Source organism: Balaenoptera physalus, assembly GCF_965194825.1.
Source record: "Balaenoptera physalus genome assembly, chromosome: 3".
NCBI lineage: Eukaryota > Metazoa > Chordata > Mammalia > Artiodactyla > Balaenopteridae > Balaenoptera > Balaenoptera physalus.
Genome location: NC_138890.1, coordinates 15331884 through 15359239, shown reverse-complemented (window position 1 = coordinate 15359239; position 27356 = coordinate 15331884). Strand labels below are relative to the sequence as shown.

Below are 27356 nucleotides of genomic sequence, written 5' to 3'. Positions count from 1 at the left end.
TTAGAAGATACTAGAAATATTTGTATCGTGTTTATCATTTAAAATTATATTTATATTCAACACATGAAACAGACCCCAGGAGCTATAAAATATTGGCATATTTATCTGCATTAAAACTTTACATCTCTCTAAGATGAAAGATGCCATAAGTGAAGTTAAAACAGAAACAATGGGTAAAATAATTCTAGTCAGTATCCAAAATATCTAAAGAACACCTACAAATTGGTAAGAAAAGGTAAGCAATCCAATATAAATGAGATAGAACAGACAACTCACAGCCCTGAAATACAAGTAGACCATAAACATGAACGAGAGATATGAAAAGACACACTAAAATAAATATAGCAAAATGCAAGAGATTTATGACTTCAGCATTTATTAAAAGTGTGCACAGAGATGGGCACCATTATACCCTGGCTGCTAAAAGTGGCAATAGGTGTAACATTTTTGGAGGGTAGTCATCAAAACCTTAACTGCATGTTCTCTGTTATCCAGAAATCCCCTTCTTTTCTAAGGAAATCATTATACAAACGCACAGGACACATTCAGTGCAGCTTTTTGTGTGTGTAATAATGAATTTCTGCCCATCAGAAGCCACGATAGACAAGATAGAAAAGGTGCACAGAGCAACAAGAGTGGGATGATGTGAAGCGTCTCCCTTGCAGGCTTGAAAGCCAAGTCTGAACAGAGATACTGTGTGCATGACCAGCTCTCGGTCTCACCTGGGGCAGGTTCTCAGAACTGCACCCAGGCCGTAGGGTGTGCACCTCCCACGGGATGTGGTGTCATGGAAACTCTGCCTTCCTATTACACTGGTGGAGTCACTCACGCACTTTGCAGCTTGAGTTCTGGATTGTGCAATGAGGGGCTTGGGAGAGGTGATCTCTAAGATATTCTGTTTCCTACCTGCTGTGGAGGAACTTACTTCTAATCTTAGTCTCTTCGTTCCCTCCTCCATTTTCCTTCCTGGGGTCTGCTCAGGAGTTGGTGTGCCGTCCCAGCTGTGGGACAAACATTTTAGTAGTCCCCGGAAGAGGTCAACTCTGAATGATATCCCCCCTTTTTCCCCCCTCAGGCAGTTCTCAACAGGATCTGCATTCAGCTGGTGGCTTCTTTACAACCAATTTTCATTCTATATGGTTTTGCACATTGTAAGAGGATGCTGGCTAATTCTTTACCGGAGAGGAATTCCTCTGAGGCTGGAGTGCCCAATGTTGATGCCTTTGGGCAATACTCTTCAAGTCACCCCAGAAATGCCTGCTGACCTTGGAGACCGGTGATTGGGCAGTGGAAGGGTGTGTGCAGCCCTTGCAGCCCTTTACACCTCCCAGGACGCAGTTAAAGATGAGCGCCTGCATTTCAGAGAGCAGGTAGTGTGCTTCTACCCTGTCTCTCAATGCATGTGTGCACTTCACCGTCTGTGTGACAAAAGCACAATGGTGGGTGCCCTGCCAGCTGACAGGCACAGGACTTTCAGTCTGAGTTTCCTGGAAAACAAGAAAAGAAGGTATGTACTGAGGAAAGCTCAGGAGACCACGCTTTGGGCTGGGGGAAGGTTGGTAAGAAATTAGCAAATCTTTCTGCCCCTGAGCAGTGCAGAGCAAAAACCATCTCCCTTAATGATCGTGTCCTCTTTTGTGTATCAACTTATGCGATTAGCTAGTATCCTTCATGAGGAGGAATCTCTGCTGGTACCCAAGAATATGCCAAGAGTCAAGGAGACTTGGCACTGAACACCAGGAGCCAGAATTGTAGATGAAAAGAAAATATGGTCACATAAAGACGTTTGTAATGTGGCCCCATTAGACATTTATGCAAGTTCAAACTGTACGGGGCAACTTGAAGAGTGAGAAGGAGGAAGTGTGTGCACAGAGAGAGGTGGAGGAATTCATCCATGAAGACATTGGAAGAAGTTTTTAGCAGGAACTTGGGGAAAGAGATTGGCAGAGAGAAGAGGTGGGTAGGACGCGGGGTGAAAATGCATGGGGGTGGAAGTGACCACCGTGGGTGCTTGACTCGTAAAGATTAGGGGCCAAGAATAAAAAGAAAGAAGGTTGGAAAAGCTAGAATGAGCACTGAGAGGTAGAGAGAGGGGTGATACAAATTTCTGCATGGACTGAAGATGAGGGAAAACATTTTATGTATTCTCAAACTCAGGAGAGACCATGACTCCCCTCTCTCCCCCAAACCTGCATCTGTGCTCACAAGCTTAGCTTAAGCTTCTCTTACCGCCATTTCTTTTGCTATTTTTCCTTAGCAGAGGAGAATGATTAATTCATATGCTTGAGAGTTTGGCATTACTTTTTGTTCCATCTCCCCATGTTATGTGTGAGAATGGCCTTTGTGCTTGGGGTGTTCTCCTGCCCCCACACTCCTGAATCCCCTCAGACAACCTCATGGTGAGGGCCGGTGTACATCAAGAAGAATTAGCCTAAGTGACCCAACGGAGTAGCTCTGAGTTCCCCACTGTCCAAGGGCAGGCGAGGGTCCTTCCCTTTTCATTTTCATTTCTCCAGGAGTCCAGAGCTCACTCTCTTTTTGGATACAGGCATTTATGCATTTCTTGAGGCCTTGGAATGGAGGTGCCCATATGCAGCTGGTGGGAAGGGGCACTGGGCCGTGTCCCTGCTCGAAGATGCACCCTGAGGTGTAGAAAGTGGCAGGTGGGGTCTCCCTCCGATATCCCAGCAGTGCTGTGTCTGGAAGTCACAGAAGTGAACTCTGCCTGCTGCCTTTGCATTCTTGCTGTAACAATCTCCCCTCTCCCCAGGTGATGTGGAGGACCACAGGGGAAGGCCAATGAAAAGCTCAGGATGAACCTTTCCAAACAACCCCTCCATACAACCATCATTTTCTTCTCTAGCCTGAATCACTTCACGTCCTTTGAACTTCGAAATGGCTCTTGACTGCCCAGTAGATCAATGTTTCACTTCTCTGTGTGGAATGAAGAGTCCTTTGCGATCTGGTCCCATCTATTTTTGTCCAGCCTTCCATTCCACTGAGGACTTTCATAAATGCTCGTGGCAAGCCCATAGCTTTTCCTGCCCCATACGTGCTGACCACTTCCCTCCACTCAGAGTTTCTGTCCCCCTCCCCTTGCCCCCATCATCTCCCTGATCCTGCCCTTTATTGTGTCAATTTGATGTTTAATCTGTCCCTGAGCACCTCTCTGTCTCCCCAGCCCCAGGGACCTGAGCTCACCACTCAGCCCCCTTTGCTGTCCTGGGATGTCTCTATGCATGCACCAGCCTGCCTGCATATGGAGCGTTACCTTCAAATTGGTGCCCCAGGGACTTCCCTGGTGGCGCAGTGGTTGAGAATCTGCCTGCCAATGCAGAGGACACGGGTTCGAGCCCTGGTCTGGGAAGATCCCACATGCCACGGAGCAACTGGGCCCGTGAGCCACAACTACTGAGCCTGCGCGTCTGGAGCCTGTGCCCCGCAACAAGGGAGGCCACGATAGTGAGAGGCCCGCGCACCGCGATGAAGAGCGGCCCCCGCTTGCTGCAACTGGAGAAAGCCCTCGCACAGAAACGAAGACCCAACACAGCCAAAAATAAATAAATTAAATAAAGAATTATTAAAAAAAAAAAATTGGTGCCCCAAAACTCACTGTTTTCACCTCCATCCACTAACCGAGAACCCTAGCACTTGCACAGACCCCCTCCCCAAACAGGCATTTCTGGGAGTCTTCCATGTGCTTGAGTTACCCCGTGTCACAGGTCTGACTTGTCCCCTAGGAAGGATGTCAGTGTCGGGGTACAGCCAGGTGGCTGGCAACTTGGTCCACTGTGCTTCTCTCCCACGAACACCAAAGTTGCACAGTGGCATATGGCAAAATGGGGTGGGGTGGGGTGGGGTAGTCATTGCTTTTTATTTTTTGAGTTCCACTCCATTAGAGAAATCCCAGGACAGCACCCCACTGTATTTCCAAGTTGTATGTGAACAGCTCTTGCAGGTTTTTACTTATGGCAAAGTTACCGGGTTATTTTTCTTACTGTCCTTACCCTGCAGAGGAGGGTATAGCTGGTTAAGAGTTGAGCGCCAGACCTTTCCTAACCCTTAGTTAGTGGGTATTCCTGTCCTGTCTCTGTATCTTTTGCTATGATGGTGAAGAGAGAGGGGCTAGCCAGGCATGGCCATCCTGCCTCCCTGGAGTCCCAGATATCCCGGGCAGCCAGCTGGAGCGTTTTTCCCTGCTCTGAGCCACTGTAGTTTGCAGTCTCTACAAACCTCCCAGATACCTTTCCCCTCCTTCTAAGACCTTGGAGGGACATTTTCCATGGAAATTCAATTCATGGTTTTCCTCACACAGGCAGGATGTGACAGAGACTTCCTCGTTTTGTTCTATCTATCTTGGTTTTTATAGCAAAGGGCAGGGCAAGCAGCGTGTGTCTTAAGGTGGAAGGTGGGTGGGTAATTTTGTCAAAGATGAGCTGGTCCCCCTCAACTGAACTGCCAGCCCATGTCTAGCGGACCTTAGCATCTGGAATCTGGATACTTCACAGTTGTCTCCCTTGCAGGGAAATTGAGATCACCAGGATTCATCCGCCATTTTGGACCCTTTGCTGCTACTTGCCAGGTATGTGCCTCATTCTCAATGCCTGTCTAAACCTCCACCTTTCAGAAATGGGAGGCAGAAATGAGGGCTTAGGAGAGAGTGCAAGATGGGTTGGCACCATCTTATCAGCTGAGCCTGGCTGCAGGATAGGGATGTCAGTGTGCCCAAGGGAAGATGCCCATTTAGGCAGCTCCACTTGAAGAGGAAGGATTCTGACATCCCATTTCCCCCTCAAGCCATGGGAAGCCTCAAAGAGGGTCCCTCCTTGGGACAATTCATCTCCTGTAGAGACAAGGGGTGGAAACCCTCTTGTGGACTTATTGAAATAAAAACCAAAGCAAGCCAGCGAGCATTCATTGACAGCTTGTGAAGGGCAAAGCATTGCAGCAGGTGGTAGAAGGGGAGCGGGTGCAAGAGTGCAAAAGCCCTATGGCTGGGGGCTCATAGCTTAGGATACGGAGAATGGGAGAAGGGCAAAGCACACACAGCCCAAGCTTACAAATTAGCAAAAGCAGAATATAATAATCTTTAAAGAGAAACTCAAGAGCTGAAGACTGGAAATCAAGGGAACATAAATGTTGTTTAGGATTCGGGGATGCAAGAGGAGAAAACTGGAATGGGGTTGGAGTGAGGCCAGGGAAAAAATGAGAAAGAAAGAAGAAGGAATAGGGAAGATAGGCTTGGGTGGAAGGTAGCCGCATTTCAGCAGCATTTCTTTGCCATCGGTGTGCACGACCCTTATTCCTCCTTGTGTCTTCAGAGGCTCCCTGGAGAGCAGGGAGCATGTACCCCACCAGCAAAGCTTAGCTCCAGCCTGAGACCCCCTTTCTGGCTGTCCTTCCCCTCACTGGGTCCTCTCTCTTCCCCAAATATGCAATGTGGCCAGTCTCAACTTTCCCCAGCAAAACCTCTCCATTCTTTTCCTTTTCAGAAAAAGAATCTGAAATCCATTTACAATGTGATGCAAATAGCTGAAATCAGAAAGTGTTTCCCTTCAGAGGGGTAAGGATCAGAGACTTTCAACTGCAAAGGGAAGTTGGAAAAGGCAAACTTCAGGCAGCGAGTGGGGAGTAGGGTGCCCTTTAGATGAGGAAGGGACATTCAGCCCTTCTGAAGTCCCTTCAAGAACTTGCCAGACTGTCTCCCTCCTATTAAAGTCTTTAAAGTCAGGTCCTTGAGTGTTGGAAGGAAAGGTACCACAAGGCTAGAGAAGATGCTGTTGATAAGGTCTAAGGGAAACTCCAGTTTTAAGTTGTTTTATCAGAAGTGGATTTTAAAATTTTTATGCATTTGTTGGTTGGTTAGTCTTGTGGCTGACATATGGGGGCTCAAGCCACTTCTTCAGTCCATGTGAGATGCTGTCAGGGTGAGCACTGCAGTCTGTGACCAGGCGATTCCTAACAGGGGTCACAGTTTGGGGGACAGGAAAACTGAGGGTGCATCCAACTTTGACACACGACAGCTGGTGTGGAATCTGTATCAAGAGAAGGGCAGAGCTTGGGAGGAACCCCTACTCCACCACCTTCTAGCCGTGTGTGCAGGGCAAGTCGCTTGGCCTCCCTGCCCCTCGGTTTCCTTGCCTGTAATTTGGTCCTATAATAATAGTAATAATACTTCTGATATAGGTAAGTACTTGGTAGATAGTAAGTGCTCAATTTATATTAGTTTTTATTACTGTGGGCACATGCATGTGTACATGTGGGTTTATGACCTCTTCCCCCTGCAGCCTCAGTGACTGAAATCCCATGAATGTATCACAGCAGAGAACTGCAGCCCTCATAGTAATTCCTGTGTCTGGAACACACTGACTGACAGGTGGCAGCCTCCCCCTGCCTGTGAATATTGGAGCATGTGCTCCTGCTGGGAGGTGCCCCTGCCCCCTGCTGCGGGCCTGTCTAATGCCCCATTGCTGCCTTGGGAAGGACTCAAGTTACCATCTAGCACAAGTCTTGACCAATTCCTCAGAGTCTGGCTGATCCAAATGGATCCAGAAACACTCTCTGAGCCCCTCTTGTTTTGGAAGGCATTAGCTGGTGCTGATAAACCCTCATGGCTTCACCCCATGGGGCTCTATGTCCTTTGCTGCCAGTTTCTAGCCCTGTCACAGACACATTCCTGCCATCAGCCAAAAGAGCAAGAGGCTGGACTGTCCAGCCTGAGCCTGGCCCCTGGCCCAAGGGCTCTGTTCTGCTGGTTACTGTGTGAATAATGATTCCAATAGCTGCTGGCTATCAGCCGGGCACACTTCAGAGGGGACGCCTATCTCCTCCCTGAGGGCTCCCTTCTGAAACGTGAACGGAGCCACCCCAACTTGCCCCTCTGTCTTCCCACCTGCGTGTGGAAGGGCAGGGCCCGCAGACCCTGGCCCACTCGACTCATAGGCCATTGCCCCCTCCCTCCTGCTGTAGTCCTGTCAGCCAATGTCCTTCCAGCACAGAGGTCAGTCAGGGAGCCTCCCTTCCATTAACTCACCTGCACACCTCCTGAGACTAGTCTTCTGCTGCATGACCAGCAGCTTTTTTTTTTAATTTGTACCTCTTAATCCCAGGGCTCCGTTTTCGTTTTTTTTTTTTAAATTAATTAATTTATTTATTTTTGGCTGTGTTGGGTCTTCGTTTCTGTGCGAGGGCTTTCTCTCGTTGTGGCAAGCGGGGGCCACTCTTCATCGCGGTGCACGGGCCTCTTCACTATCGCGGCCTCTCTTGTTGCGGAGCACAGGCTCCAGACGCGCAGGCTCAGTAATTGTGGCTCACGGGCCTAGTTGCTCCGCGGCATGTGGGATCTTCCCGGACCAGGGCTCGAACCCGCGTCCCCTGCATTGGCAGGCAGATTCTCAACCACTGCGCCACCAGGGAAGCCCCTGACCAGCAGCTTTTTAAATCCTTCATCTACTGTAAGCTTTCTTTTTTTATTGTTAACAATTTTAGTCTAAGAATTTTGTCAATTTAGGTAAATTAAATAAATCAATTGAAAAACAGATGAAAGGAAATAAAGAAGAAAAAAATATATGACCACCTGAATAGTTGCAGAAAAATAATCTACTAAAAGCTAATACTTTTTTCTCTCAGCTTTATGAAGTATGATTGACAAATAAAAATTGTATATATTTAAAGCATACAATGTGATATTTTGATATGTGCTTTCATTGTGAAATGATTATCACAATAGTTGCAGAAAAACAATTTACTAAAAGCTAATACTTTTTTCTCTCAGCTTTATGAAGTATGATTGACAAATAGAAATTGTATAGAGTTTAAGTATACAATCTGATATTTTGATATGTGCATTCATTGTGAAATGATTATCACAATCAAGCTAATTAACATATCCATCGTCTCATATAGCTACATTTTTTTGTGTGGTGAGAACACTAAAAATTTATTCTTAGAAAAATTTAAGTATACAATACAGTATTATTAATTATGATCGCCATGCTGTACATTAGAGCTTTAGAACTTATTCATCTTATAACTGAAAGTTTGTGCCATTTGACCAGTATTTACTCCATTCCCCCCTCCCCTTCCCAGCCCTTGGTAACCATCATTCTACTCTTTTTGAGTTCAACTTTTTTTTTTTTTTTTACTGTAAGCTTTTATATATAGAATGGATAAACAAGGTCCTACTGTAGAGCACAGAGACCTATATTCAATGTCCCATGACAAACCATAATGGAAACAAATATTTAAAAAATATATATGTGTATAACTGAATCACTTTGCTGTACAGCAGTAATTAACACAACATTGTAAATCAATGACCTATACTTCAATAAAGTATACTGACCTATACTTCAATAAAAAAATAAAGTCCTTCATCTACATCCCGCTAGTGCTATTGCTGAGGGTGTGGCTGGGACTCTGCAGCCACAGGACCCCAGGAACACGTGCCACCTCGCAGGTCTGTGGGAAAAGGAAAACCAAACAGTGGAGTGGGGTGACAGACAGAGGGAGAAGGGAGACTGGGGGAGCTGGAGAGTAGAAACTGCATGGGGCTTTCTGCTCTGGGGGTGCTATGATGGCATGAAGGGAGAGGGAGGCAGCCTCTGGAAGAAGATGGAGAGCAGAGAGCAGATGTTTGGAAGATGGAGGCAGAGAGAGGAGCTGACTTTTTTTTTTTTTAATATTTATTTATTTGTTTGGCTGTGCCGGATCTTAGTCGCTGCACGCGGGATCTTTGTCGCCACACGCGATATCTTTGTTAGGGGCATGCGGAATCTTTTTAGTTGTGGCATGTGGGATCTTTTCGTTGTGGCATGAGAGAGCTTAGTGCAGCATGCAGGCGGGATCTAGTTACCTGACCAGGGATCAAACCGGGGGCCCCCTGCATTGGAAGTGTGGAGTCTTAACCACTGGACCACCAGGGAAGTCCCTGACTTTTCTTTAGAGAGCACCTATCCCACCCATAGGAAGCTTAAGCTTAACAACCCTCTGAGTTGGACTGGTTTTTCCCATTGTTTAAGCAAAGAAATTAAGGTTCAGCAAGTTACATAATCTGTCTAAAGTCTCACAACTAAATAGAGGAGAAATGTGGAGAGGCTTATATATCTCCCAAGATGTACAACTGCCCAGGCTCACTGGCTCTCACACTGTGAGGCATTACTTCAGGTCCCAAAGGGGCATCAGGAGTGAAGAGGGAACAGCCCTTGCCTGGGGCTGGGTCTCCAGTGCCACAGATGAGGCATGGGGAGGGCTAGATGGGACGGCACCATCACTATGGTCTCAAAGATGCTATTGACTCAGTGACAGTCACCAGCTGACCTCCTGGGAGCTTCATCTGAAGTCTCAGGGATGGAAGAAGGTGTCCTAGATGTGGCTGGAGTTAAAAGGCAGCCCAGGCATGCATCCTACTTTGGAAAGATTAGAACTCTGTGTTTGTTCCTCTGTTTTGTGGACCTGATGTTCCAGGTCAAAGGGAACTGGGAGCAAGGTTGGGCAGAGAGAAGGAAAATGCATCTGGGAATCCTTATAGGTTTCCCTTTGTTTGGGCAAAGTCACTAAATCCTAGCTCAGCCCCAACACAATGCATGGCTCTGTTCCTGGCTCTAAACAATGAGAAGCTCAGAAGCTGCTTCCTCTGGGACCCTTTGGCCTTGTCCTCTCTCAGCTCTGTGAGTCCAAGCAAGGCCAACAATGCCATAAGCAGTGTCGCCTGTTAAAATTAGAAGCAGCTCTCACATCTGGCTATGATTGAAAAGAAGCCAGGCACTGGAGCTTGCAAGAACCAGACAAAAAATAATTGAGGCAGTGACAGACATCAGGCCTGATGCATGGAGTTCCAGCTCTCCTGCGTCACTCCAGTACCTCTTTGTCCCTCTCCAGGTGGCCCCCACTGCTGAGGAAAAGTGATGGATTTCCCAGTCTCCCTGGACTCCTACCAGCGAGTACGTCTTCCCAGCAGTCTCTTCTTCCTCACTCACCTCCTCCTCCTCCTTCAGCCTGGGGAGATGCACTCAGGTAACATGTCTAATCCGCAGCCCAGACAGCCAGGACGTGAGCACCTCAGCTTCTGCCCACCCCTCCTGCAGGTGATCCCAGGGCTGAGATCTTGTAGCCTGGTACCTGGCTGGCTGTGCCAGGGGCTAAAATATAAGATTTCCATCCCAGTTGTTAAAGAGCCACTGCCCCCAAACACCATCCAGCCCCACAGTGCTCCCCCACCATCCCTGCAGCCACCCACAACTCCACAGCTCACAAACATGGCAGAAGGTATAGCAGCAGGGTGCCAGGAAATTCTTATTGGTCTGTGCTTAGGCTGAACCAGTTGGAAAATATTTTTTAACTCCTCTCCTGCATATAAGCCATAGCTTTTGAACGGCAGGAAGGATCCTAACCTTACCATCTCTCATGAAAGAAGCAACTAACAGAGAGTGTAAACTAGTTAGGCAAATACAATTCCCTAATTCCCTGAGCTGGAAACCAGGGATACCAAGGTGACTAGACACAGCCCAGATCCTCAGTCATTCAAGGGAGGGGGACAGACATGACATAGACGGCTGTCCAGCTGTGTGACCAGAGCTGCAAGAGAAATGTACCCAAGGATTTGGGAGCACAATCAAGAGACCAGTTTGTTTTTTTCCAGAAAGCCATGAAGGGCCATAGAAAAGAGGTATTATTTGAGTAGAGCCTTGCAGGATGCACATTTTCCAGGAAGATGACAGATGGAGAGTAAACTGAGGCAGGGTGTGCCCAGGAAGAGGGCCAGGCATCAGGCATGGGGGCAGGGACAGCTGGAGAGAACCTGGAGAGGAAAGCTGGTAGGGATGGTGTCAGGGCTACACCCAGTGGGCAACAAGGGGTCTCAAATGGAGTGAAGAAATGTGCCCCCATGCTATATGCGCAAAGTGAAGGATGGGAGAGATTCATAAAGGAAGAATTTAGGGTGGGATTAAGCTGAGCGTTGAAAGAAGGAAAGGAGGTGTACGGAAGGCAGAAAAAAAGAATGAAGTCATGCTGGGTAGAAAGGCACTGCAGCAGGAATAGCAACTCTCATGGAAATTGCAGAAAACAGGGAGTAGAGGAGCCATACCGAGACATCACTGCAGAGAACAATCAAATGAAAGATCCAGATAAATTAAAATCTTGAAAGCAGGATTTGGCCTTAGATAGGAAAACCCATGAAACAAGGAACCCCCCTAGATTATTTTAATACCCTTTGTTATTACAGAAGCTGTCCATGTGCATTATAAAATGTTAGAAAATCAGACAAGGCAAAAATAAGAAAACATCTATTCCCACCAGGCAGAAATTATCACTATCAATAATTTGGTCTATTTCCCTTCAGATCTTTTATTCTGCACATTTATGCAAATATGTCAAATTTTTAATCAAATAAGAGGATAGTGTACATATGGTTTTGAAACTTGCTTTTTTTTTTTTTTTTTTTTTTTGCCGAAGAGTCCATTTAATTTAATGCCCTGGCCATATTTACATAACTGTCCCCCAAATAATATTTGCAGTTGGTTGGTTCAAACCAGCTACCAGTCCGGCACCACACATTTGTATCTGGTTGTAATGTTCCTTGTGTATTTTTTAATGTGGCACACTCAACTTTTTCATGACAATTACTTGTTCATGCAACCGGACCGGTCATCCTGTAGAGTGTCTCACCTTTGTCATTTGAATGGTTTACTGCAAAAAAACATATTTGAGGAGTGCTGATTTGGGCCATTGTCTGGGTTCTCGTCCTAGAGGAGGTCAGGGTGGTAGGCCATGGGGAGCCCATTCTGGCACACGTCGGGGATGAGGTGGAATTCTCGTGCCACCTGTCGCCGTACCGGGACGCCGAGCGCATGGAGATCCTCTGGTTCCGGAGCCAGGCCTCGGACGTGGTGCACCTGTACCGGGAGCGGCAGGAGTTCTATGGCCAGCAGATGGCGCAGTTCCAGAACAGGACCGAACTCGTCACGGACGAGATCGCTGATGGCAGCGTGACCCTGAGGCTCCACCCCGTGGTCCCCGCTGACGAGGGTCCGTACGGGTGCCGCTTCGTCTCCAGCGACTTCACTGGGCAAGCGGTCTGGGAGCTGGAGGTGGCAGGTGCGTGACCTGGTCAAGCCCCAACAGAGAGGAGAAAATGGTCCATTTGGAAACAGGTCAAGAGTAGATAGAAAAGAACAGAGAAAGGGAAAATATCTTTAATTTTTAAAAAAGTATTAAAAAGAAAGATTCATTAGAAAATGAACAAAAAAAATGCACACAAAAAAGTTACACAAATGGCCCTGAAACATAAGAAAAGATGATTACTTTTACTCATAGTGAGAAAAAGGCAAATTAAAGCTACAGAGATACAATTTTTTTACACATCAGATTGGCAAACATTCAATATTTGGATCACACACTCTTGGTGGAGGTGTAGGGAAGCAGGCCCCCTCCTACCTTTTTTTTTTTTTTTAAATTAATTAATTAATTAATTAATTTTTGGCTGCATTGGATCTTCGTTGCTGCGCACGGGCTTTCTCTAGCTGCGGGGAGCGGGGGCAACTCTTCGTTGCGGTGCGCGGGCTTCTCATTGCGGTGGCTTCTCTTGTTGCGGAGCACAGGCTCTAGGCGCGCAGGCTTCAGTAGTTGTGGCATGCAAGCTCTGGAGCACAGGCTCAGTAGTTGTGGCACATGGGCTTAGTCGCTCTGCAGTATGTGGGATCTTCCTGGACCAGGGCTCGAACCCGTGTTCCCTGCATTGGCAGACACATTCTTAACCACTGTGCCACCAGGGAAGTCCCTGCCTACCTTCTTGGTGGAGTTCAAAGTCCTGCAGCTCCAGGTCAGGGGGACTGGGCAATGGCTAACAGGACTGCCTGTGCATCTACCCTTTGAACAGCAATTCTACCTCTAGGAGTTGACCCTGAAGATACACCTCCCACAGCTCCAATATGAAAAAAGGCATATGTATAAGTTTACATTGTACAACAGTGGAAACTCCCTAAATGTCCAAGCATAGATGCTGAGCGTGGTCTATCAGCTATGCAGCTAAAAAAATGAGAAAGAGCTCTAAGCTGATGTGGAGTGATTTATAAGATGTTTTTAAGAGAAAAAAGGAAGATGCAAAAGAGGTTCTATAGCATGTTAACTTTTGTGCAAGAAAGGAGGAGAAACATGGCACAAAAGAAACAAGAAGGATAAACTAGAAGCTAATGAAATTGGTTACTTAAGGGAGGAGAGGGTGCAATGGGATGGAAAGGATGGAGAAATGCCTGGGGCTTTTTTGATCTACTGTTTTTTACAGTATTGATGTTTAAACCGTCTTAATGTTTTGCATATTCAAAATATAAAGCTAGCTTGCTTGGATAGAGAGGTAAAGAAGTATATATAACAAAGCCACTTGAGTGTCGGTGGGATTCAAGAGAGAGAAAAGACAGTCTATTGAAATTTGGGGTGGGATTACTCTTCATTCTAGGGGGACTGTCCCTTGCATTATATGACTAAATATCAGTAGCCCTTCCCTATTTTAAAATGCCCTTCAGAGGTAGTGCTGTCCCCACATGCCACCGGTGATTTAGCGTGTCATTTATAGTCCATTGGTGGAGGGCTGCAAGCCCACAAGTGTGTTAAGAGCAGTCACAGTCACGATGCCTTATGGTGACTGCAAATGGTGAATGGTGGCATGAACTTCGCATACCACTTCTGGGAAGGAGCCTGATCTTTCCCACTCTTCCTGCCTCTCTCAGGGCTGGGCTCGGACCCTCACATCTCCCTTGAGGGCTTCAAGCAGGGAGGCATTCAGCTAAGGTGCAGCTCCAGTGGCTGGTACCCCAAGCCACAGTCTCAGTGGAGAGACCATCAGGGACGATGCCTGCCTCCAGAGACTGAAGTCATCGTCAAGGATGCCCAAGGCCTGTTCAGTCTGGAAACCTCTGTGGTCGTCCAAGGGGGGGGCCACAGCAACGTGTCCTGCTCCATCCAGAACCCCCTCCTGGGCCAGAAGAAAGAGTTCGTGGTCCAGATAGCAGGTCAGTGGGTGCCAGCTCACCCTCATCTTCCTAGTCTTCAAGTTCTCCATGTCCATCATCCCTAAGACCATCTATTAGGACACAATGGCACTGGAGCCTGGCTGTGTATGGGGTGGGCTAAACTTGACACCTTGAAAGTCAGCCATAATATCAGGAACCTACTGAGTGTACAACTGACAACCCAAACAGTAATCGAGGGAGGACCCAGAAAGCCAATATTATGAGCCAAAAACCAGGCACTAAAATCCAGAAACTCTAGTTATTGGAGGGCATCATGAGAGCCCATGTGGTCCTAATTTTATCCCTCAAACAATATTTATTGATCACCCACAATGTTCCCCAAACCCTTGGCCTCAGGTCCACATTCCAGTGGGGGAAACCGATACACAAAAGAGTAACTTACAGCACATGTTAGAAGGTGTTATCTGAGACAGAGAAACATGAAGCAGGGAAGCATGCTAAGGCGGGGTGGAGTGTATATATGGATTTAAAAGTGGTGGATCAGGGAAGAAGACCGTTAGGCACTGAGCTCAAAGGAAGACGATTATCTAGGATCAAAGTTTTATTGTGAGGCACCCACTTGAAGGATTTAACGTTCATGGCTCTGATTGTTTTAAGTCTTGAGGATAAACCCAACCTATGGGCCATGTTTCACATCGGTCCAAATCAATAGTTATTACCATAACAGAAAGAAATCTCACCCTTATAAGCGATAACTTGTCCTCAGGTAAGAGGACTTGATAAGCACCATGTGTCACACATAGTTCACCCGAAATTTACCTGGTAATTGGGTAAGGAGTAACATCTGTGTTAGCCAATTGTCTTTATTCAAAGGAGAAACAAGATATCGCTTATCTCTATGACAAGCATGTAAGCCAGGTGCCTAAGTGAAACTCCCAGCACACCTGGAGATAGGGGTACTCTCTCCTTGATGTTTCCATTTCAAAGAGATGGCTCTGAGCTCCTTAAGAAAAACATTCCTGGGTTTTAAAATTGCCAAGGGGCTTATTTAACTTTCAAAAAGATTTGTATACATCTTGAGGGGATAGAGAAAGAATTTACACATTTTCTAAAGGAAATACTCTAAGAGAAGGGAAAGGGGAATCTCCCTCCGTTTTTGCACCAGGGGAAATCCAGTTCTTAAATTTGTGTTTAACTTTGACAAAGGGTGTGGGGCACATGGATATCTGCAAGGAGGCCATTCAGGTAGAGGCCATTCAAGTGCAAATGTCCTGAGATGGAAATGTATGTAGCTAACTGAGGAGCTGGGAAGATGCAGGAGAGGCTGGAGATTGCAGGTCAGGGAGGCAAAGGACCCTGAGGTCTTTAACCCCTAAGTCAGTGCTTCAAAAACACCTGTGGTGAAGGACCAATCCTTTGTAGCTCAATACTTTTAACCAAGACAATAAAAATGCACTGCTAGAAAAATAAAATTGAAAACCGAAAGAACACATTATGCTAAATGAAATAAGCCAGACACAAAAGGACAAATATTGTATGATTCTCTTTATATGAGGTACCCAGAATAGTCAATTCATAGAGAGGGAAAGTAGAATAGATGTTACCAGGGGCTGGGGGTGTGGGGGGAATGGGGAATTAGTGTTTAATGGGTATAGAGTCTCAGTTTGGGAAGATGAAAAAAGTTCTGGTGGTGATGGTTGCACAACAATGTTAATATACTTAATGCTGCTGACCTATAAGCTTAAAGTGGTTAAGATAGTAAATTTTAGGTTATGTATATTTTACTATGATAAAAAAATAAAAAAATTTAAAGACCACTGAGATAAAAGCACCAATTTCTTATTGTCTTCAACAGACACAAAATTATTCTGTTAAACTGCCGCAAGAGTTTCTCAAGGGTTGCTCTCTATTTTGCATTCATTTCTTTACTGTCCAGCCACTGTCCTTGCGAACCCTGCCCCACATTCTCCCGCTGGGCAGGTCCTCCCTAGGAAGCCTGGAGAGGGAAGAGAACTGTCAGTCAGCCCCACAAAGCTTTGCTAACAGTTCTTCCAAAGGTGTGATGAGAAGTAGAAGCCAGGTGTTTGCAAGAAGTGGGAGATGACGTGTGGATTCGTCAGAGTGGTAGAGAGCAGTTATTCACTGGGTTTCAGGTATCAGCACCTTGGATTGTCATGCCCTTAGATGTAAAGCAAGAGTAGGAAGAAGTAGAGGGAGGTCAGGGCTGTGGTCACAGAAGTTCTAAGCTGGAGGACTGGGCAGAGCCCATCAGCGCCTTCCTTTCACATCCTTCAGTTTGCAGTGTTTTCCTCTGCGCTGAGCAAGTTCAAGTTCGCCGCTGGTCCTCTGATGTTACCTCTCTAGAGCACTGCAGACTGGTTCTCAGGCCCGTTTTACAGAGGGCTATGCTGGGGCCCAGGAAGCATCAACCACTCACTGGGAAGGTTTTCTGGCACGCAGTGTCTAGACTAGTTTTCTCACTTAATGTTTAGCGAAGACCAAATCGAGCCAACTCCATGTGGGGTGTTTTCCAGACGTATTTTTACCCGGAACCTCTCCCTGGAAGAGAGCTTTCCTCGGGACTCTGGTGGGAACGCTTCTCCTCCTGGCTCTCCTCCCGACGCTGGCGCTGTACTTCTTTCGGAAGCTACGGAGGTCCCAAGGTACCAGGCAGGCTGGGGGCTGCCCTCCTGGGGTTGGCTTTGCCCAAGAGCAAAGTGGTGGAGGCGGCCATAGCGGGGCACTGCTGAGGGGCCATCCTGCGGAGGCAGGGCTGGCATGGGTCGTGGAAACAGGCAGGGGAGCGCGCACACTCACGTCTGCTCCCCTTTTTTCTTGCCTTCAGAAAAGCTGAAGAAGCAGGCGGAGAAGGACAAAGGTAAGCAGAGGGCAAGACGCGCTCTTCGTGCACATCCCTGACTAGCAGAAGTGGGGATGCTGGGTGAAGAAGACGAGTAGGTCACAGCCGGTGGGGGGGGGGGGGTGTTGGAAGAGGGCAGAGACAGGGGTGGGTGGGGGGGCGGCAGAGGTTTCCTTCCACTTCTCCTCCCTCGAGTCCAGCTCAAACTGGTTCTCCAGAGCACATGGGGTTCCAAGTGTGTACACTTTGGAGATGCAAGGCCTCAGTGATCCATGGAGATTTTCCTCTTTTCTTCGTTTCTTTCTCCAGGGAAACTCACAGAAGAACTGGGTAAGTTCTGGGTGCCGTGCCCACAGTGCTGGCTGTGGGCTAGGGGGTTAACCCCGGCGCACGGTGGAAGCAGGGGTTCAGTGATTTTAGGCCCCCTTTGGAGAGCAATGGGTGGCAGCGCTCTAATTCGAAATCCATCCCTCTGCGCCTCCCGCCTTCCCCTTCCGAAACCGATTTGTGCGCACCTGCCGAGGAAGCCTGACCCAAGACCCTCTGGAAAGACTCTGCCAGGCCCTCTCCTGCAAATTGTACAATTCAGTTACAATTCCACTGTAAAAGGTCTACTCCCTCTGGTTCATCTTCCTAGGATAACCTTCTCTTTTTAATGCAAACGTCACTGGGAAGGAAGCCATCTTTAATTTGCACCAAAGTGAAAGCAATTTATCAAATCCACTTTTCTTCCCAGGGGGACTCAGCACCTTGAAACCATGTGGCGGGAGGAGGGAAGAGTGAATCCAAAGGAAGAGGGGAGAGAGGAGAAGGCCACCATGGGTGGGGGGGAGAGAGGAGAAGGCCACCATGGGTGGGGGAAGACCTTGAGAACCACCTTGCCTGCCCCAGTAAAACACCAGACAAAAGAGTGAAGTTGAAGCTTGTCTTGCAGTCTACCTAGTCATGGAGGGGAAAACAAACAAACAAAAAAGGCAATCAACCAAACAACAAAAACAGCCGCAATAAATCATTAACATCATAGGCTGAATTAGTGTATATTGTTGCCTTTCCCAGTCTTACTTTTTTTTTTAATATATTTTTCTTAACCATATTTGCTTATTTATTCATTTTTTATTTTATGGCTGTGTTGGGTCTTCGTTTCTGTGCGAGGGCTTTCTCTAGTTGCGGCGAGCGGGGGCCACTCTTCATCGCGGTGCGCGGGCCTCTCACTATCGCGGCCTCTCTTGTTGCGGAGCACAGGCTCCAGACGCGCAGGCTCAGTAATTGTGGCTCACGGGCGCAGTTGCTCCGCGGCACGTGGGATCTTCCCAGACCAGGGCTCGAACCCGTGTTCCCTGCATTGGCAGGCGGATTCTCAACCACTGCGCCACCAGGGAAGCCCCCCCAGTCTTGCTTTTAAAAGAGGATAAAGATTAGGGAAATCAGAGGAATGCGTTTCTAGTGGCAAAATATCAGAGTTTTGGTATCTGGCCTGGGGAAATAATTGAGTGTCATGTCCTCCAGGTTCTTTCGGTGACGTTCCCAGTAAGTGGCCCCGAGGCTCATGCAGGGTGTACTCAGTGCCTGCACTTACAGGACTTCCTCCCCAGGGAAAGCTTGTATTACAGGGCAAGTGAGCAGTAGCCTCTCCAAACCAGACCAGAACCCTTGAAAGAGGCTCCTCAGTATCAAGACCAGTTTTCTCTTCCCAGCCCTGTGCAGATTTCTGCCTTAGAGCAAACAATAGGATGAGGTGTAAGAATCCTGCAGATGGGTGCTGCAGCATCCAGGATGGGATCGGGGTGAGCAGTGGTTTAAGACTGAGAAACCTCTTCCCAGTGGCCTAACTGCCTTGGGAAGGTGGTTCCACTCATCCAAAGGCTGATGTTTTCTCTGTGTGTTCTGCTTACAGGGAAACTTCAAGTGGAGCTGGGTAAGTGACCCCCCCCTCAGAACTATTTCTTGTTGTCCCCCTTGTAGCATCTGGTTATCCGTGTATGTTCTTCTTATCTCCCAACCAGGTATGATGGCCAGGCTGGAACTCTGCTGGCTGTGTGGGTGGCAGGAGAGAGGGGAGAGGAGCAGGGGTGGGTGCAAAATTTGACGTGTGAACAAGGAAGCTGCAGGGACCTGGTGTTCTAATTCTGTTTTCCCTTGGCTGCTTCAGACTGGAGAAGGGCTGAAGGCCAGGCTGGTGAGTGAAGCCCATTTTCCTCCCGCTGTCCACGTCACATCTCAGCTTCCCAGTCACCTGCTCTGACTAACCAACTGTGCTTCATTCTGGTTTATTCCATAGCTACACACATGTATTAATCTCTGTTGCTTGGTATAGGTTATATTTGAGTTTTACTTTTATATTGTCCTGAAGTGTAAGCATACGGTAAATCATTGGTGCCAATCCTGGTTGCACATCAGAATCACCTAGATTCCTGGTGTCCCCCCTCAAAGACCCTCACTCCTGGTGAGAGTTACCTTCTATGTAAATATAAGGCAGGTTACCTTATATGTAAATATTTCTCCTTGTACCTTCCTCCATTTCCCCCATAAAACAAAGTCTAATGTGTATCTTTATTTTGTATGTATTCTTGCAAGAGGTGAATTTCTGTTTTGTGCACGTGCACTTCAGTTTCTGTAGACATTTACAGCCTCATGCTGTTCCTTGCTTTTCTCACTCATCGCTGTGCTTTAATATCCATCCCTGCTGCCGCATGTAAATCTAGTCTGTATCTGCTTGCTGCAGAGCACTCCATTTGAGCTAGCCACCCTCCTGGAGCAGACATCCAGCCTGCTTCCAACTCTGTGCCACCACAAACAATGCTGAATAAATATCTGAAAACGTGTTGCCTTCTGGCTCTGTGCGGAGATTTCTCTGGGATGTATACCCAAGAGGGGAACTGCTGGCCCATGGGGGATGTGTCACTAAGTGGGAGAGAAGGATCTCCTGAAGGTAGCACCATCGTCCTTCACGCAGTGGAGGCTCCATGTGCCCACATCCCGTGTGAGCCAGCTTTCTAAGTTTGCCGGTCAATGGGGATGAGTAATTGTTCTTTTGATTTGCACTCCTCTGGACACTAAGAGGTTTGAGCATCTCTTTATATGCTAGCTAGCTTTTGGGGCTTCCTCTTCTGAATATTGCCTGTTCCTGTCCTTTGCCTATTTTCCATACGGCATTGGTATCTTTTTCTTGTTGATTCACAAGACAGGGCTGGTGTCAGTGCTGGGGAATGGAGCCTTTTGGTTTGCAGGCATCCTTCATGCAACATTATTATTATTATAGAATATGATATACATACAGGATATTAATCCCTCTTTGTTATTATACATTGTGAATTCCTTCTTCTCTTCTGTCACCCGCTATTAGCTTTGTCCAATGGTGCCCGTTATTGAAAAGAAATAACCAATTTTGATAAAAGCTAATTCATCACATTTTTACCTTAATGGCTTGTGTTTTTGAAGTTTTGTTGAAGAAGATCTTCCTTACATTTAGGTCACAAAGACAGTCTCTTACATTTTCTTCTGTTCACTGTATATGTGTTATGTGCAGGTTTTAAATCCATCTGAAATTCACCATTTTATGTGGTGTTGTTAGACAAGAATCCAGCAATTTTTCTCCGAATAAAGAGTCAGTTTTCCCAATGCCACCTACTACACCATCCATGGTTTCCCCATTGATTTGGGTATCACCTTTAGTGCGTATTCAGTTCCCATATCTTCATAGGTCTGTCTTTTGGTCACATATTACTTTGGCTTTTAAAGTACCTGAAAGTACAAGTCCTCCTCCATTTCCCCTTCTTTTTTAAAGTTAATGGACCTTTTAAAAATATAAATTTTAGGATAAATTTATGAAGTTTCTAAAAAAATCCAAAAGTAGTTTTACATGGGATTGCTTTGAATTTATAGATAAATTTAGGGAGAACTGACATCTTTATCAAATTGAGTTATTCTATGCAAGAGCTCTATATTTTTAAAGATCTACTGGTTATTCTGATGCAAAATCAGGGTTGCAAGGCCTTGCTGTAAATCTATGGAGCTCTGAAAATGTCTTCTATTGCTTTTGCATGTTGTGACATTGGTGCTCTCTTTGTTGTAAAATAGAACAAGATAAAACAAAACAGAAATCCATACAGAATGGCTCATGGTAAGAAAGAGGGCAAGACAGGGTGTCCAGAGGATGTCTTAGGACAGGAGCCAAGCTCAGCTGGGCCTCCTGGAGACTAAGCCAGTCAGAGATTGAGGCTTCATTTCCATCCTTTAATGTATCCCAGTTGCTTGTATTGGTTCTCTTTGCCCACATACTCTGTCATCCCACTGTTCCCAGCACAACTTCAGCCTGTACACAGCTTTGGTACAAGCCAGCACTGACACCAGCCCCCTACCCAATCCCAAATTCTCGGGAAGATGCCATGGTGGACCCAGGCCAGTTTGGATCCAAGCCAGCTATCATGATGGGAGTGAGGTTACTTAGTTTGTAGGCGTCCTTTTTGCATCTTGAGCCTCCCTCAACGTTCTAGGGTTACTGACTCAGATCTCTGAGCCTCTTTTTTCTTCTCTGTTTGGTTGCAGAGTGGAGAGCAGCCCAACAACATGCAGGTAACTGAAGCCAAGGAACTGTGCCTTGTGAGTTAGGTTGGCTGGTTCTTAAGTAGAAGGGAGGTATCCAGAACTGAGATTAGAGGAAGGGTCTGTCCAGGAGCCAAGTATGGAGCCCACATACAGACACACAAGCTCACTTAGAAAACACATAATATGACACATATGCCTGCACACATACATGCTCGCATGCACTAATGTGATTGCACTCACACACGCACACGTTTGTGTGCACACACATGCTCCCACACGCACATAGCTTTCTGGATATTACTACATTTGTTTCCATCTGGCAGAAAGGTTGCTACTAGGGCCTCTTTGCAGGAGAGAATACAGAGTTTGTAAGGAACCTCCCACATCATCTGACAGAGGGTTCCTATCCATCAAATGGGTGTGGTTTTTTGGCGGGGATGGGGTGTTGGAGTGCAGGGTACTGGACTAGATGATCTCAGAGGTCCCCTTCAGTTTTAAAATCCTAAAATTGCTGTAAAAGAGTCCCAGAGCTCACTAGTGATTTCATGGTCACACAGGGTGGTGAGAGCAGCCGGGACAGAATCAGCCCTAAGCTCCTTGCCGTTGATCAGGTCTTGGGGAAAGTGAGCCCACCTCTATCCCCACAAACCTACCTCATTTGCTCTCTCTGCTCTGCATGGCACCATGGAATTCAAGAACCTTCCGGTTCAGGAAAGAAATGGGATTCCTCTAATCACTTTCAAAAACTAGGAAGTGACTTTCGTGCCCCTGCAGTACCAGAGCGGTGGGAAGGGGGTTGCAGAAGAGGGCGTGACTATTCCACTGATTGGTCCATCGGGAGAACTAGAGGGTTTGCCTGTCGGGGGAGGGGACAGGTGTGGGAGTGGGGGCAGAACCGTCCTTCACCTGCACTAAACATATGCCTCTGCGCAGTGGATGTGACCCTGGATCCTGGCTCCGCCCACCCCAGCCTGGAGGTCTCCGAGGATGGCAATAGCGTGTCCTCCCGCAGGATGGCGCCAGGCTCAGCGGCGGGTGACCCCCAGCGGTTCTCCGGGCAGATGTGCGTTCTAAGCCGGGAGCGCTTCTCCACGGGCCGCCACTACTGGGAGGTGCACGTGGGCCGCCGCAGCCGCTGGTTCCTAGGCGCGTGCCTGGCAGCGGTGCCGCGCGCAGGGCAGGCGCGCCTGAGCCCGGCGGGTGGCTACTGGGTGATGGGGCTGTGGAACGGCTGCGAGTACTTCGTGCTGGACCCGCACCGCGTCGCGCTCACCATGCGCGTGCCACCCCGGTGCGTGGGCATCTTGCTGGACTGCGAGGCGGGAAAGCTGTCCTTCTTCAACGTATCCAATGGCTCCCACATCTTCACCTTCACGGACACCTTCTCTGGGACACTCTGCGCGTATTTCAGGCCCAGAGCCCATGACGGCAGCGAACACCCAGATCCACTTACCATCTGCCCACTGCCAGTTAGAGAGAAACGCGTCCCCGAAGAGGAGGACAGTGACACCTGGTTACAACCCTATGAGCCCTCGGACCCCGCCCTGGCCATGTGGTGAGGCGCCCTCGTGGCCACAGGACTGGGTCCTGGGCGGCTTCCTGGATACCCAGTCGGCGCTTTGCTCTCCCGCTTCCTCTAGACGGAACAAATACACCGACCCCAGTGTATGAACCAAAACGCCAGCAAAGGCTTAAAAGGCTCAGTATAGCAGAAATGGGAAAAAGGGAGACCTTTGCCTATGTATCAATAGATGTGTATGTGTACATGTATGCATATGATTTTCTTTGAAAAAAAAAAAAAGGCAATTCCAAAGCTTATTTGTGCGTGTTGTAGGTTTGAGCTGATGAGAAGAAATACATTCATGTTGTTGCTAGTCAGGGTGTTCACTGTGGAAGACATGACAGAAACTGGAATGGGGGGAAAAGAGGAGAAACTTCACTGGATAAAATTAGAGGTATCAGTTAACTTGTGTATTTTAATAGTTTTGTATATATTTTCTAGCTCTAGAAAGATCTAGAAACAATGACACTTCGTAAGCAATGAGTTCACCTAGGGCTCAGATCCTAGTTTTCACTGTCAATTCCCACTAAAATGAACTTGGAGAAATGGTGGGTTCCAGGGCTGGAGCAGAGAAAGTACAGGTAAATCTGGAACATCTTTTGCTGTAATGTACAAACATGCTCAAAAACTGACGGGGGGCTTCCCTGGTGGCACAGTGGTTAAGAATCCACCTGCCAATGCAGGGGACACGGTTTCAAGCCCTGGTCCGGGAAGATCCCACGTGCCGCGGAGCAACTAAGCCCGTGTGCCACAACTACTGAGCCTGCATGTCACAACTACTGAAGCCTGTGTGCCTAGAGCCCCTGCTCCGCAACAAGAGAAGCCACCTCAATGAGAAGCCCATGCACTGCAACAAAGAGTAGACCCCACTCACTGCAACTAGAGAAAGCCCACACACAGCAACGAAGACCCACTGCAGCCAAAAATAAATAAATAAATAAATTTTTAAAAAATGTCAAAAAACGGATGGGAACATAACAAAAAGATACAGGAGCTAGGTCGAAGGGGCTCCACTGACCAATCATGGGACAATTTGAACATTAAAATGAATAATGACAAGAATTGCTCAGCAAGGGGTTGATCAAAGAAAAAAATTCACTAAGTGTGCTGTCTCTTCAGCCAGAGAAAAGAAATACAAAAACAACAACAGACGAAAAACAGAAGCGATAGGAGAGAATGAAAGAATAGTTGTGAACTCATGGTTTTTACTATGTAATAGATGAAACACACATATGATACATAGATGGATAGATGGAGAGATAGATTAGATAGAGAGATGATAGATAGATAGGTAGTGTGTGCACATACATACAGTTCCTAGCTCTGCCTGCCTTGAGGGCTTAGAAACAATAACACCCCCGTACCATTGAGCACACCTTGCACCAGAACTTAGTTATTAGTACTATTTACCACTGAAAGGAACCCAGGCTCCTGGGAGAAATGGTGGACTCCAGGGCTGGGGCAGGGAAAATATAAGGGTGTGATGTTTGATGTTCTGATTTATACTAGGAAATATTTATTTGGTCTTCAACCTAGATTTTAGAACAGAGCTCTTAAACTCTTGGAATTTCTAAGTGATAAGAGTGATAAGGGTGTCTCTGCATATTCATAACAAGCCCCTTTCAACCACTCCCGAGTTTATGTTAATGAGATAACTTTTGGAAAGCCAGTAAGGATGGGGCTGGTTGCCAGGGGAACCAACTGTGTGACCAAAGGGTTGTAACTAACTCCCGCCCACGCACCCCCTCCACCGCAGGGAGGGGAAAGGGGCTGGAGATTGAGTTCAATCATCAAGGGCCAATGATTTAACCAGTCATGCCTATGTGATGAAGCCTTTTTATGAAACCCCAAAAGGACTGGGTTCAGTGAGCTTTCAGGTTGGTGAACACTTGGAGATGCAGGCAGACAGGTGCTCAGAGAGAGCAAGGAAGCTCTGTGCCACTTCCCACATACCTTCCTCTATGCATCTATTCCATCTGATTCCTGAGCTATATCCTTTTCTAATAAACCTGTAATCTAGTTAGTAAACTCTTCCTGAGTTCTGTGAGCTGCTCTAGCAGATTAACAGAACCCAAGGCAGGGGTCTTGGGAATCTCCAATTTATGGTGGGTGGGACAGAAACACAGGCAACCTGGATTTGTAATTGGTGTGAGAAGGGTGGGGGGAGTCTTTTTTTTTTTTTATAAGTTTTTTTTTAAATTTTTATTTATTTATTTATTTATGGCTGTGTTGGGTCTTCGTTTCTGTGCGAGGGCTTTCTTTAGTTGCGGCAAATGGGGGCCACTCTTCATCGCGGTGCACGGGCCTCTCACTATCGCGGCCTCTCTTGTTGCGGAGCACAGGCTCCAGACGCGCAGGCTTAGTAATTGTGGCTCAGGGGCCTAGTCGCTCTGCGGCATGTGGGATCTTCCCAGACCAGGGCTCGAACCCATGTGCCCTGCATTGGCAGGCAGATTCTCAACCACTGCGCCACCAGGGAAGCCCGGGGGGAGTTTTATAGCACTGAGCTCTTAACCTGTGGGATCTGACACTATCTCTAGGTAAATAGTGTCAGAATTGATTTAATAGCTTGAGGGTGCTGAAGAAACACATAGCAGAATGGGTCTAAACCATCTTTTACCAGAATGCAAGGAAGTCCTCAAAGAATAGTGGGGAGATGTCAAATGGACAGAAAAGCCCGCTTGAAGGGACTCCCAATAGCCAAATTTGAACATCGAAATAATTAATAGAAGTTACAGACTGAGAAAAATGGAATCCAAGATTATGTATATCTGTACTGATATACATAAATGAACAAATAAATGGGGGAGAAGAGAAAACTTTACCCTACAATAGAAGTCTCAAAGTATCTCAACACAAAATACTAATTATTTTAGAAGTACAAAACACTTATCAACTTTGCAGTGGAGGAGACTGGCAGATGCCACCTCAACCAAGTGACAAGTTAACATCACCAGATATGACATAAATTCACACGATGTGCCCCCTGTTACAGTACAGTGAGAAGAATACAACAACATCACTTTTGAGGTATTCTTTCCCCCGAAATTCATAAATCAGGAGGAAACATCAGACAAACTGGCTGATACTCTTCAACAATGTCAAGGTCATAAAAAAGATAAAGCAAGACTAAGGAATTGCCTCAGATTGAAGGAGACTGAAGAGACATGACAACTAAATGCAATAGGTGACTCTGGGTGGGATCCCAGACCTATACAAGACGCTATTTCAAGAAGAGGAGACATTTTGAAAAAATGGTATGGATCGGGGACTTCCCTGGCAGTCCAATGGTTAAGACTTCGCCGCCTTCCAATGCAGGGAGTGTGGGTTCGATCCCTGGTCAGCAAGCTAAGATCCCACATGCCTCGTGGCCAAAAAAAATTAAAACATTAGCAATATTGTAACACATTCAATAAAAAGACTTTAAAAATGGTCCACAACCAAAAAAATCTTTAAACAAAAATGGTTATGGATCAGATAGTAATGTTGGATAAATATTAATTTCCTGATTTTGATCTAGGAGAATGTCCTTATTTTAAGAAAATACACACTTCTGTATTAAGGAATAATGGGACATAATTATTCCCAAATGGTTTATTTAAAAATATGGTAATATAGAGGGAGTGATAAAGTAATGCAGTGGTGTCTGATAAATATTTAAAAACTGACTTTCTGGGGAAAAAAATCTGTAGCATTTTTTGACTTGCACTGTGGCTGATTTCAAGCTGCTGATGTGACTTCATTGGTGAAGTTGGGAAGAGATGCCCTCGATCAGCTCTCGTGAGACACCAGCTCCAGCCCATCACTGAGTTTATACAATTTCACGTAAGGCATTTGGTCACCTCCTGTGGTTTCTCTAACAAATCAAACATTTTTGAGCTTATGAAAATATGCTCGGCCACCTGTTATAATAAAATTATAGCCTTATTTACATACCATGAATGATATTCAGAGAAAGGAAAAGTTTTCTTTTCTATAAACATTTACATTAGTGTGCAGATATTTTGGAGTCCTCACAGGTGTTTTGTGATAACATTAAAAATATGTTCCTTGACCATATGCAATCATTATCTATTGCTTTAAGAGTTTTGTGTATTAAAACATTTATGTATATAGCTGGTACAAAAGGCAACATTAAAGATCTTAGACATTCAGCTACATGTTTTGTGACCCATAAAGGCCATGCTGGAGGTCACCTAGGAGGCTGGAACATTCAGAATACACGCCCATCTCCTTCCAGCCCACAGCCAGTGACCCTCTGGCAAGTTTCTAAAAATAGGACATGGTATATTCAGTTCTCCCCACTGTTCACATTTTCCACGCAGCTATCCCTCCAACCTGGGAAAGGGTGAACACAGCATCTATGTATGGATCCAATCCAGTGTACAAAACACACTTAGGATGTGAGGCTTTCCCTGCTCGA

At 46.6% G+C, this 27356-nt stretch overlaps 1 protein-coding gene across 7 annotated transcripts in view; it reads left to right on the top strand.

The window, feature by feature from the left end:
* Positions 1 to 4204: 4204 nt before the first annotated feature.
* Positions 4205 to 27356, top strand: part of BTNL9 (butyrophilin like 9) — a 47209-nt gene continuing 24057 nt past the window's right edge. Inside the window, exons 1-11 of one of the 7 annotated variants that reach the window (XM_082457729.1) lie at positions 4206 to 4582; positions 9880 to 9941; positions 11751 to 12096; positions 13725 to 14006; positions 16502 to 16630; positions 16813 to 16845; positions 17137 to 17157; positions 18722 to 18742; positions 18977 to 19003; positions 21373 to 21399; positions 22306 to 23190. In XM_082457729.1, the coding sequence (XP_082313855.1) occupies positions 9906 to 9941; positions 11751 to 12096; positions 13725 to 14006; positions 16502 to 16630; positions 16813 to 16845; positions 17137 to 17157; positions 18722 to 18742; positions 18977 to 19003; positions 21373 to 21399; positions 22306 to 22931 (1548 nt within the window). In that variant the 5' untranslated portion in view covers positions 4206 to 4582; positions 9880 to 9905 and the 3' untranslated portion in view covers positions 22932 to 23190. Of the gene's footprint in view, positions 4583 to 9879; positions 10015 to 11748; positions 12097 to 13724; positions 14007 to 16501; positions 16631 to 16812; positions 16846 to 17136; positions 17158 to 18721; positions 18743 to 18976; positions 19004 to 21372; positions 21400 to 22305; positions 25425 to 27356 lie in introns of those variants that run through there. The other 6 variants (XM_082457726.1, XM_082457730.1, XM_082457727.1 and 3 more) reach the window with 6 other exon arrangements.